The following is a 12568-nucleotide window of genomic DNA, read 5'->3' on the forward strand; positions in this document are numbered from 1 at the left end:
TTGTGTGCATGTACAACTAAAATGCCCCAATAAAAAACATAGGGAAAATAGTACTGGCAAATAAGATCTTTACAGTTTAGATTGCAAAGCAGAAAATCAGCCTTTCAGGGAACTTTTATTTTTTTCCAAAAATAGCATTTCTTGTTTCTGCTCAATCCATTCTAACCCTTTCCCTCAGTCTTATGAATTCTGTAGTCTATTTCTATGTCTTTCCATTACAGGGACAAGTGATAGGGGACAGGAGACAGGGAAGATGATATTTCTAGCTCTCTTGAATCCCAGGTAAAAACTTGATCCTAACCTTCAGTTCACTTGACATGTCATTGAAATTTACAAGCTTAAGAGAACAGTTATGTAATAAGCATAGTCAGGCATGGACCACAGACAAGAACCTGATTTAAACATGGTGTCAGGGACTGCACACTTTTTATAATGGTCCATTGCTCTATAATTCTTTATGCATTTGTATAATAATATATCATACCCAGACACAGTCTACAATTTAATGATAAATTCACTTGCTAAATTTTCAAGCTTAATAGTTATTTCCTCCCAGTCTAGATGCATGACAAATTCTGATTCAATGTTTTCCCCCAAATGTACAAATGAGATGATGTGTTTGAAAATAATTTTAAGTGAAACAGCAGGATTTAAGCATAAAAGACAAATGTGAAGTGTGATAGGTTTTTATCTAGAATGCTGAGCAGATTTAAGAAGTAGTAATTTTTTTCAGTAAGGGAAAATATCGCAAATTTTGATTTGGTTTAGGGATACCAGCTTTAGGGACATAACACCTTTTTAGGGAAAAACCAGATCATCTTGGGGCTTGGGGGTTTTATTTATTTATTTATTTATTTTAAAATCGTCCTTCTGTGCATTGGGTGATGAGGTAAGTTTATCTGCATGTGTTCCTCATGCATTCATTTTAAATATGGAGCACACCTGCAATTATCAAGCCCTTTCTTAGGCTGGAAGCATGTTGGATTATGGAGTCATATAAATGAGGATGCAAAATCATGTGGTTTTCAACTCGTATGGCGGAGCTTTGTTGCAGTGGGCAGGGATCCAAGAATGGTGTTTGGTTGTTTTCTCAGGGTGAGAGGGTTGCCATCTGGCATTGATAGTGAGAAGGTCTTGTCATCAGTTTCTAGATGCAGGAAAGGAATGATCCTCATCTGTTTCCTGTGGATAAGGAAGAGGCTGACAATCTAGTAAAATCTTGTTACCTTAAAGAAAGCAGACGTGGAATTTGTTTCATAATGCTCTCCAGTTTCTGCTTTTATGTTCATCATTTCTCTTGCTAGCGAACTTTCATCTTGAAGAATTTAAAAACTTTCATTATCTGATTCTCACTGACGACTCTTGGAATATTCTAATAATATTCTAAATTGAGCCCATTATTCTAACCAAAACATGTTCCCCACTAGCTTCACTCCAGAGTCTTGCCTTTTTTCTGTACTTGGGAAAAATCTTGCTCTTTTGGAGGATGCATGTTTTGAAAATTTTTTCTGATCTTGAGTGATAGATTGTTTTGAAAAGCAAAAAGGTGGTTCATAACCTGTTTTGAGAAAGTCTTATTTTCTACTTGGATATTAAGAAGGCAACAGAAATAAGAGTGCTAGGAATATAGTTTTCTAGGAACATAGTTTTCAAGAAGCAACCTAATACAAGTACAATGTAGGGTTCCTTTATGGATAACTTGCGAAGTTTATATCTGGCTTGCAGTCTTGTTTGTCTTCTCTTTGTTACTCATAAATCTTTCAGCATTTACCATAATCATTTATCACTTTTCCTGTTTCCAGTTTTTCACAAGTTGCTTTGTCTCTGCTCACCTCAAAGTGCAGGTCCTGTTTAGCTAAGGAAGTTCAGGCCGCTGAAGCTTTTTGCAAAAGGAAGAAATGGTGGGCCACCTCTTGAACTTTCCAAACAAAATACACTATTAAAATCTGGCCCTTGCGAAACTCTCATTTTTTTCTTGATCCTGGCTGATCCCAGCTACATGTAATATCGAACAGTACCCTTCTAACATTTAATAATCCATTTTCTGGCCTATGGTATTCGAATCTTTCAGTTATTGAAGAAATCCTGGTTGTCTTTCATTACACAAGACATAATTATTATTGTGTTTTCTGTCTTCTTTCATGTGCTTACTTTTTAATATTTTTTTGCTGAAAGCAATAAGGTCTGTATCAATAAGAACCCCATAAAAGATTTTGGTCTTCAGAATTGCCTTTTTATAGAAAAACAAGCAAAATGCAGAGGGAATTTTTTTATTAAATATTAGACATCTGGGTTGACTGCATTAATTTTAAATCATTCCTGTAATATTTCCTCTTTTCATTTGGTTCTTCAGATGCTCACATAATATGCAAATCATTTTAGAATGAATACAAAGGAAACATTAAATATATTAAAATCTGCATTTTAATAAAATTGTCAATGTGTAATATATACCTTGCTTCTAAGGAAGAATGATAAAAAAGTAATAAAAGGGTAATTTAGACATAGAACTATTTAATATCTTTTTATATTTTACAGCCCAGTAAAAAGTAAATGTAGAATAAAAGCTTTGGGGTCAGATTTGAAAATGTCTCACTCAAATATTCTTTTTTTTTTCCCTTTCCTGAAAGGTTCAAGATGGTCCAACCATGCATACTTGCTGAAATGGTACAGTAGACTCATTCATAATTCTCAGCACATGTAATGAAATGTCCCATTGCTTCTCATTGCAGATGGAGTGGATGTTGAAGATGATCCCACGTGCTCTTGGCCAGCTTCCTCACCTTCTAGCAAGGACCAGACTTCCCCTAGTCATGGAGAAGGTTGCGATTTTGGAGAGGAAGAAGGTGGCCCTGGACTGCCATACCCATGTCAGTTCTGTGACAAGTCGTTTAGCCGCCTCAGCTACCTAAAGCACCATGAGCAGAGTCACAGTGACAAACTGCCTTTCAAATGCACCTACTGCAGTCGGCTGTTCAAACACAAGCGGAGCCGAGACCGCCATATAAAGCTCCACACCGGGGACAAGAAGTACCACTGCAGTGAATGTGATGCTGCGTTCTCCAGGAGTGATCACTTGAAGATCCACTTAAAGACTCACACGTCCAACAAGCCATATAAATGTGCCATTTGCCGCCGTGGGTTCCTGTCCTCTAGCTCCTTACACGGACACATGCAGGTTCATGAGAGGAACAAGGACGGTTCCCAGTCTGGTTCCAGGATGGAGGACTGGAAGATGAAGGACACTCAGAAGTGCAGTCAGTGTGAGGAAGGCTTTGACTTCCCGGAAGACCTCCAGAAGCACATTGCAGAGTGCCACCCCGAATGCTCCCCCAATGAGGATCGAGCTGCCCTGCAGTGCGTCTACTGCCACGAGCTCTTTGTGGAGGAGACCTCCCTCATGAACCACATGGAGCAGGTGCACAGTGGGGAGAAGAAGAACTCGTGCAGCATTTGTTCTGAGAGTTTCCACACAGTCGAAGAACTGTACAGCCACATGGACAGTCACCAGCAACCGGAGTCCTGCAATCACAGCAACAGCCCTTCCCTGGTCACGGTGGGCTACACCTCCGTGTCCAGCACGACTCCAGATTCCAACCTCTCAGTGGACAGTTCAACCATGGTGGAGGCTGCCCCACCAATCCCAAAGAGTCGAGGGAGGAAGAGGGCTGCTCAACAAACCCCTGACATGACCGGCCCCTCGAGTAAACAAGCAAAAGTTACCTACAGCTGTATTTACTGCAACAAGCAGTTATTCTCGAGTCTTGCAGTTCTGCAGATTCACCTAAAAACTATGCATTTAGATAAGCCAGAACAGGCCCATATTTGTCAGTATTGCTTGGAGGTCTTACCCTCACTTTATAACCTAAATGAACATCTTAAGCAAGTGCACGAAGCTCAGGACCCAGGCCTGATTGTTTCTGCCATGCCTGCCATAGTTTACCAGTGCAACTTCTGTTCTGAAGTTGTCAACGACCTCAACACCCTTCAGGAGCACATCCGATGTTCTCACGGATTTGCAAACCCTGCAGCTAAGGATAGTAATGCATTCTTTTGTCCTCATTGCTATATGGGGTTTCTCACTGACTCTTCCCTTGAAGAGCATATAAGACAGGTTCATTGTGACCTCAGTGGCTCTCGGTTTGGGTCCCCAGTGCTTGGGACTCCAAAAGAACCAGTAGTGGAAGTCTATTCCTGTTCCTATTGTACAAATTCGCCAATATTTAACAGTGTTCTTAAGCTGAACAAGCATATCAAAGAGAATCATAAAAACATTCCCTTGGCCCTGAATTATATTCACAATGGGAAAAAATCCCGGGCCTTGAGCCCCCTATCTCCTGTGGCCATAGAGCAGACATCTCTTAAGATGATGCAGGCAGTAGGGGGCGCACCTGCGCGTCCCGCCGGAGAATATATCTGTAATCAGTGTGGTGCTAAGTACACATCCCTAGACAGCTTTCAGACTCACTTAAAAACTCATCTCGACACTGTGCTGCCAAAACTGACCTGTCCTCAGTGCAACAAGGAATTCCCCAACCAAGAATCCTTGCTGAAGCATGTGACCATTCACTTTATGATCACCTCAACCTACTACATCTGTGAGAGTTGCGACAAGCAGTTCACATCAGTGGATGACCTTCAGAAACACTTGTTGGACATGCACACTTTTGTTTTCTTCCGCTGCACCCTCTGCCAAGAAGTTTTTGACTCCAAAGTCTCCATTCAGCTGCACTTGGCTGTGAAGCACAGTAATGAAAAGAAGGTCTACCGGTGCACGTCCTGCAACTGGGACTTCCGCAACGAGACTGACCTGCAGCTCCACGTGAAACACAACCACCTGGAAAACCAAGGCAAGGTGCACAAGTGCATCTTCTGTGGTGAGTCCTTTGGCACTGAGGTGGAGCTTCAGTGCCACATCACAACTCACAGTAAGAAGTACAACTGCAAGTTCTGCAGCAAAGCCTTCCATGCCATCATTCTGCTAGAGAAACATTTGCGAGAGAAGCACTGTGTGTTTGAAACCAAGACGCCCAACTGCGGCACAAATGGAGCCTCTGAACAGGTGCAGAAAGAAGAAGTGGAGCTGCAGACCCTGCTGACCAACAGCCAGGAGTCCCACAACAGTCACGATGGGAGCGAGGAAGATGTGGACAGCTCTGAGCCTATGTATGGGTGTGACATCTGTGGGGCGGCGTACACTATGGAAACTCTGCTGCAGAATCACCAGCTCCGGGACCACAACATCAGACCTGGAGAAAGTGCCATTGTGAAGAAGAAAGCCGAGCTCATTAAAGGGAATTACAAGTGCAACGTGTGTTCTCGAACCTTCTTCTCTGAAAATGGCCTGCGTGAACATATGCAGACCCACCTAGGCCCCGTCAAACACTACATGTGCCCTATTTGCGGAGAACGTTTCCCCTCCCTTTTAACTCTTACAGAACACAAAGTCACACACAGTAAGAGCCTTGATACTGGAAACTGCCGGATTTGCAAGATGCCTCTCCAGAGTGAAGAGGAGTTCTTGGAGCATTGCCAAATGCACCCTGACCTGAGGAATTCTCTGACGGGATTTCGCTGCGTAGTGTGCATGCAGACTGTGACCTCCACCTTGGAACTCAAAATCCATGGGACATTCCACATGCAAAAGACAGGGAATGGGTCCGCAGTCCAGACCACCGGGCGTGGCCAGCATGTCCAAAAACTGTACAAGTGTGCATCCTGCCTCAAAGAATTCCGTTCCAAGCAAGATCTGGTGAAACTTGACATCAACGGCCTGCCATATGGTCTGTGTGCTGGCTGCGTGAATCTCAGTAAGAGCAGTAGCCCAGGCATCAGCCTCCCGCCCAGCACGAATAGAGCAGGTTTGGGCCAGAATGAGAATTTGAGTGCCATCGAGGGCAAAGGCAAGGCAGGGGGACTGAAGACGCGCTGCTCCAGCTGCAATGTGAAGTTCGAGTCTGAAAGTGAACTCCAGAACCACATCCAAACCGTGCACCGAGAGCTCGTGCCAGATAGCAACAGCTCGCAGTTGAAAACACCACAAGTGTCCCCCATGCCCAGAATCAGTCCCTCCCAGTCCGATGAGGTAACTTGCCTTTCTAACATTTGCTATTTAACCTCCTCAAGAAACTATCCCCACTTTATGCTTGCACTCTCCACAGCCTTATTTATTGTCATGTGCCAAAAAATGCTTAGTTTGAAATGCAATGTTTTTTTTTTTTTCCCCCATAGCCATTAGCTGGCAATTACTTGCTTCTTGATAAGCAGCATTTTGGCTTGAATGGTGCAAAACAGGACTAATTCCAGTCTCCCTAGGATATTGTCTTCTCTATGACTGAAGAGACCAGCACTCATGCCAACACCACTGAGATCTGGAATCTCAGCATAGCTTCACCGCGAGTTGAAATCCCCAGCTATGACTTGTGTGTATGGCAGAGAGATAATGACACAAAAGTAAGATAGTAGGAGCCAACACGCTGGCTTAGAGTAAATTAAAAAGAATATATATATTGGTGGATAACAAATTGGGTAAGGGTGGCTTTTTAATACTGTGTTGTCAACACTCACTGTTTTTCTTTGTCTTGTGGGTAGTGAGGAAAATACTTACTCGCAACAGGGTTTTTTAAAAGCCCCTGCATTTATTAAGCACCACATGCCCATTATCTGTTTAAAGGCGCTATCCCTGAGTCTTTCACTCTCTGGGCTTCAAAATTAATGTCGTTTCCCCCCGCCCCTTAGCTTCAGAGTACCGTAGTTTCATGTTTTCTTTACCCCAATGAGTAGAAGAAACAAGTTCATTTACAATGAAGCAGTTTTATAAGTCATCATTCCTAGAAGCTGAGCAGAGGATAGCTCCTTTTAATGTAATTTCTTTTTGCTTTATCACCTGTTTTCTAATAGCTCTTTCTACTTCCCTACCTGCCCCTATCTGGAGATCCATCCAAATGAAAACCCCAGGGAGATCCTTGTCCCTTCAGTTTGGGGTGACTGCATTTTCTTATCTTGTCTCTGCACTCACACCCTCTTGGAGGGCTCCCTGCATCTCCCTGCAGATAGCCATCAGGCAGCTGGTGGGGGAGAGCTGAGGAGGCAGCAGAGAGCCCATCCTCACCAAATGTGGCATCTGTGTGACAGGCAGGCTCCCAAACTTTGAAGCTGCTCTCCCTTCTCCCCTCCCCAAGTAAATCTGCACTTTTCTCTCATTTGAATAAATGAAATCCTTTTAAACTGATGAAGGCAGCTGGGAGAACATAGTTTTGATCATGGCTCATGGGTGGGATCGAATACAGTAGAATCTTTTGTAGTAATTATTAGTTGTTATAATCATGAAATGATTTTTTTTTACTCTTTTAATTTCAAAAGTGTTAAGCCTGAAGAAAAGTTAAATGAATAATGAGATGAACACGTGTGTGTCATGTATACAGATGCCAGATTTACCAGAGAGGAACACAGAAACATTTTATTGTTCCTCTCCCTGCCACCCCCATCTCTGTCTCTGCAATTTTTTTTAATTAGCCTGAGCCATATGAAAATAAGTTGTACATACTGATATCCTTTAAAATAAGGGCATTTTTTTGTTTAACCATGGTATTATTAACTAAGACAATTCAATTAATAAGAAATTAGATAAATGCAGAATATCATCAATAAGAGGTTCATATTAAAACTTTCCCAGTTGTATCCAAAATGTCTTATGTATTTTAGAGTAGTACAATAAGGATTTTTAAAAAATTTATGCAGAAATTTCTTCATTTCTCTTTCTAGAAGTTTGAATATTCATACTTAAATAGTGTGTAAATGTGATTTCAAATGACTGTGTATGTGTGCCTGTGTGTGTGATTGGGGTATTGGGCATTTAAAATCAAGCAAAACTAAGTGCTGGGCACAGTGGCACAAGCATGTAATTCCAGCGGCTTGGGAGGCTGAGGCAGGAGGATCACAAGTTCAAAGCCAGCCTTAGTAATTTAGTAACGCCCTCAGCAACTTAGTGAGACCCCATCTCTAAATAAAAAATAAAAAGGGCTGGGGATGTGACTCAGTGATTAAGCACCCTGGGTTCAATCCTCAGTACCAAAATAAAATAAAATAAAATAAAGCAAAACTTGCTCCTCATGTTTGCTAATAAATTGTCTATAAAAAGGCATATGCCCATTTCTTCTTATGTATTTATGGTTTCTATTTTCTGATATTTATAAATTGCTACATGTTCTAAATACCATTCGAGATGAAATATTTCAAAAGTGAAGACAGACATAGGAATAATATTTACACATAAATTGGGCTAGAGTTACACAAGTAGGAAATTTTATCCCTAAGACATGGTCAGTTCTTTAATTACAGCTAAAATCAATAATACAGCTTATCTGTATATGTATCATGCATTTACATACAATATTATTTAACATATTTTAAAAATATTTAAGACTTACAGTAGTGTTTTTTAAGTACTTGGCTACTAAGGGTCAAAAAATGATGTTTTATACAAAACAGTACTTTCCTATGAATCCTGATTTTTCCTGGCTTTCGACAGTGTCCTTAGTTGAATAGGTATTAGGATTCAGTTTATATGTTTCTTTTGTACCTCAACAGTATAGTAATGTGTTCAACATTTTCATCATCCACTATCACCATTTTCCAATTCATTAATACTATTTAAGTCATGAATTCTACATGACACTCTCTAAAGTTAAAAATGTACAGCAGATTATATTATTTGGACTGACATAGAAAATTATCTTACATATAGTTTTACAAAAAAGAAGCCTATGAGTATAATATGTTGCCAAGAAAAGGACATATATTAAGTATTCATTTGTTCACATTATTGATTAGTCAAGTTAAACATGTAATTTCACATTATGAGTAGCATGTAAATTTTTGGCCAGACTAGGAAAAGAATAAGTTACTATATAGGTCTTTGTCAAAAGTAAAACATATTATTCAGGAATAAATTTTATCACAAAAAGAAATGTGATGTGAATATCTATTGGCTTAGTTGTGCCAGGTAGGAACTGAAGGACTGCACAGTATAGGTGATATTTTCATCTCATCTTCTTACTGAGGATTGAGGCTTCTGAAGAGAAAAGAAGACCACAGGAGACAATCAGACCTAGTCTCATGGATATTGTGAGGAATAAGATTAGATTTTTCTGGATCATGATTTATGATCACATAAGGATATTGGTAGACATTTGAATGCATCTTTCAAAAACTGAAAAAAAAATATTGCTTGGCTGATACTAAATTATCTAATTAAAATGTATTTAAATTTAGATATAAGTAAAGATTGTTATATAAATTCATACAATTTTAAAAGAATCTATGAAAGACAAGGCATGTGGCACTCACAGAAGGCTAATTATAGGTAGCTGTCATGTCACAGAGTTATTTGGAATTGAAGACAGAATATCTGAAGTTGAACTTCATTTCTTTTGCTTAATGCTTTCTGAATTTGTGAGGAAAAAATTTTTTTGTGCCCCAATCCTATAATTATTAATCTAAATCTACTATGGAACTTTGTTTTGAATAAACTATTTGGGAAACTCATTCATTCTTTGCTCCTCAGAGGTTGAATATGCTATCAATTACCCATAACCTACAGTGGCCACAAATGGTGGTGTTAGTTGGAGACAGGCAGAACTCTGGTCATCTAGCTTTTTCTGCACACAGCACACCTTGCAGGGTTCCTGACATTTATGAGGTGTTGAATAAATGTCGATTCTTCTGGATTTGATGATACTGGCCTGGCTGTCTGGTCAGGTGCTGCCCCATCTGGACCTCAAAATGCCACCTCATGACTTTACATTTCTATGATAGATATTGGAAGCATGTGTCCTTCTGCTTCCATTTTTCCAGGATGCTTCATAGTCGAGTTTCTCTGAGGGACTGTTTACTCACATTTCAAGTCACACCATCCCCACCAGTCCATTGAAATTGCTCTTGCAAGAGTTATCATTCTCTTCTTGTTCCAAGATTTATGGACAGTGTCACCGAATGAAAACTAAAAGGAACAATGGAGGCCATCTGACCGAGCCACCTGTTTTACCCACAAGGAGACAGACCCAGATAAAATTGGGATTGTCTAAGAGCACACAGCTAGTAAGTGGAGGCTACTGACTGGTTCAGGTCTCCAACTCCAGATTCAAGATTTTCTTTTCATACTCTCACAGGTATTGTTTCTAACCACCATTTAAGCCTTGTCTTTTACACAAAATCATCCCAGGATTCCAGTGTTCTTTCCTCTTCTCTTTCATTTCTTTTGCTCACTGCAAAAGATTTTCTGCTTCCATGACTTTACTGCAGCCGACTTCTCTAAGGTCTCTGCTGTCCTAATTGTACCAACGTAATGCACTTTTTATAAAAAGATATCTTAGTTACTGTTGTCACTAAGTACTTGTCTCTGTGGCCATTCTTTTTATTAAGCCTCTGTCTTCCTCCTAGCTCCCTTCATACCTCTGTGAGCATTCCGTCGCCTTCTCCTTCCTTTGCCCACTTGTATAATTGGTATCCCCATTGCTGTACCCTTCATGTGAGCTCATCCAAGCTCATAGCTTTGACTGCCACCTTTTACTGATTATTCTCCAAATTTTGTCTCCAAGGGATGGGAAGAGAATTTTGTGAATTGACAGAAATATTCTATAGCTTGATTAGGAACTGGTTACACGACTGTGTGTATTGTTAGTACTCACCAGATGCAAAATTCACAAATTATTTTTATGGGAACTACACCTCAGTGAAGCTAAATAGAAAAACAATGGTATCTCCAACCCATCTCTTTCTTTTGAGCATGAGATTCATATACTCACTGTCTGCTGGACTATCCATGACCTTCAAACTCAGTGGGTCTAAAATCGAACTCCTCATCTTTTTCTAAACCTGATTTTTTTCCTTATATTTCCTTTCACTCATAGATCCACTGATCTTACCAGTCTCTTCCTTTTCTCCTCTCCATACCCACTTATGAATACTTCTTAACTCAACCCCTCTTTCCTCCTCCTCTCCATATTTCAGGTTCAGTCTCAGATCATCTTTCACAGTAACATGAATTGGTCCCTGTGACTTTCGTCTTATTATTTTTGAATCTGTTTATACATAGCTGCCAGGGCAATCTATCAAAAACACAAATCTGTGTAGCATGTCACTTCCTATTTGAAGCATTTTTAAGTGCTATGAACCTCCATCACTGTGGGACAATATGATATTTATTATGATAGAACAGGACCCTTCAGGTTTGGACCCCTGAACAAGTTTTCCCTTCCTATCCTGATCCTTAGCTTATTCTGTAATTGGAAGCACTTTAACCCACAGTCCACATCAAGGTGCCTCTGTCTTGCTAAGGTTGTTCTGTTCCTTCTACCTGAATGCTCCTGGATGTCTTCCCTCTTCCATGAGGGGTCCAGCCTACTCTTTTACTGGAGAGCAGCTGCTCTAGAAGCCCTCCAGAGACCCTGACTTTCCACCACACATACCTCCCTACTCCTTGAATACCCTGTAATGATGGTATGTAGTAAGTATTATATAAAAATTGCTACATTATAATTATCTCTTTACATTTTTCTTTTCTTCTCATGAATTTCTTGGGGAAGGAACTTACTTAGTCTCATACATCTAATACCTGAAACAGCACCATACCTATGGTAGGCAAGTGCCTCAATGCACGGTCCCTTCTAGAGCTCTTCTCCTGTGCACCAGGACACCTGTCCCCCTAAGCATTTTTATGCAGGAAGCCCCTGGCACAGTAACAGGAACCTAGAACATGTGTGTTAGGCATAGGATTGCTGTTTGTATTTTTACCCCATTTGGATGGACTCAGAGTGTTGTTTCATTGACATTCTGCCCTAGGCTTTGTGAGCATGGGTTCCATGTGCTGTTTGATCCCAGTCCATCTCAAGGTTTATTTCCCAGTGAAGCTGCAATTGCTCCTGCCATGGCTACCAGTTCTCATTCTCCAGGTTAGAGAAAGAGTCTGTGTTCATTTCCTCTGTGGCATTAGGCCGAGGGGCAGCTCTTTCCTGACATCCTCTCTGACTTTGTGGCATCCTTCTCCCAGTTTATTTTCCACTGCTGCATTTAGAGGCTTTACCTGGTGTTCCTCATGCTCTGCCCTGGTTTTCTGCTCTGTCTATTCTTGATGGGCAGCTCCTCTATTCATGTTACTGTACTATGTCTATGGAAAGAGTTTCCAAATTTGTATTTCCTACCTAGATCTCCTGTTCATTTCAGTGAAGCTTCACCTATCAATTTGCATCTCTCTTAGGTGTGTGTACATACCACACTGGTGATTCTCTTTCCTGAAACTTATTCTTCCAGATTTCCATCATTTTAATAAAGGGAAATACCCGACACCCAATTACTCGAGCAAGAAACCTGGAAATCATCTCAATTCCTCTCTTCTCTCATTCTTCTCATCTAGTCTGTTAATAAGTACAAATGTCTTCAGATGCTTCATTCCCTTTGCCCAGCTCCAGAGCCATCATCTTGGTCCAGGCAGTAGCATTTCTTTCCTGGATACTCAGTTGCCTCTCCTTCATCTTCTACTGGCTTCCAATCCATCCTCCATGCTGCAGTT

General features: G+C 40.7%; 1 protein-coding gene across 2 annotated transcripts in view; it reads left to right on the forward strand.

The window, feature by feature from the left end:
* Positions 1-12568, forward strand: part of Znf521 (zinc finger protein 521) — a 240016-nt gene that overhangs the window by 81811 nt on the left and 145637 nt on the right. For both annotated transcript variants that reach the window (XM_015482213.2, XM_048806411.1), the window contains exon 2: positions 2733-6085. In XM_015482213.2, coding sequence (XP_015337699.2) covers positions 3173-6085 — 2913 coding nt within the window. In that variant the 5' untranslated portion in view covers positions 2733-3172. The remainder of the gene's footprint in view (positions 1-2732; positions 6086-12568) is intronic.

This window comes from Marmota marmota, unplaced genomic scaffold (assembly GCF_001458135.2).
Source record: "Marmota marmota marmota unplaced genomic scaffold, marMar, whole genome shotgun sequence".
NCBI classification, from domain to species: Eukaryota; Metazoa; Chordata; class Mammalia; order Rodentia; family Sciuridae; genus Marmota; species Marmota marmota.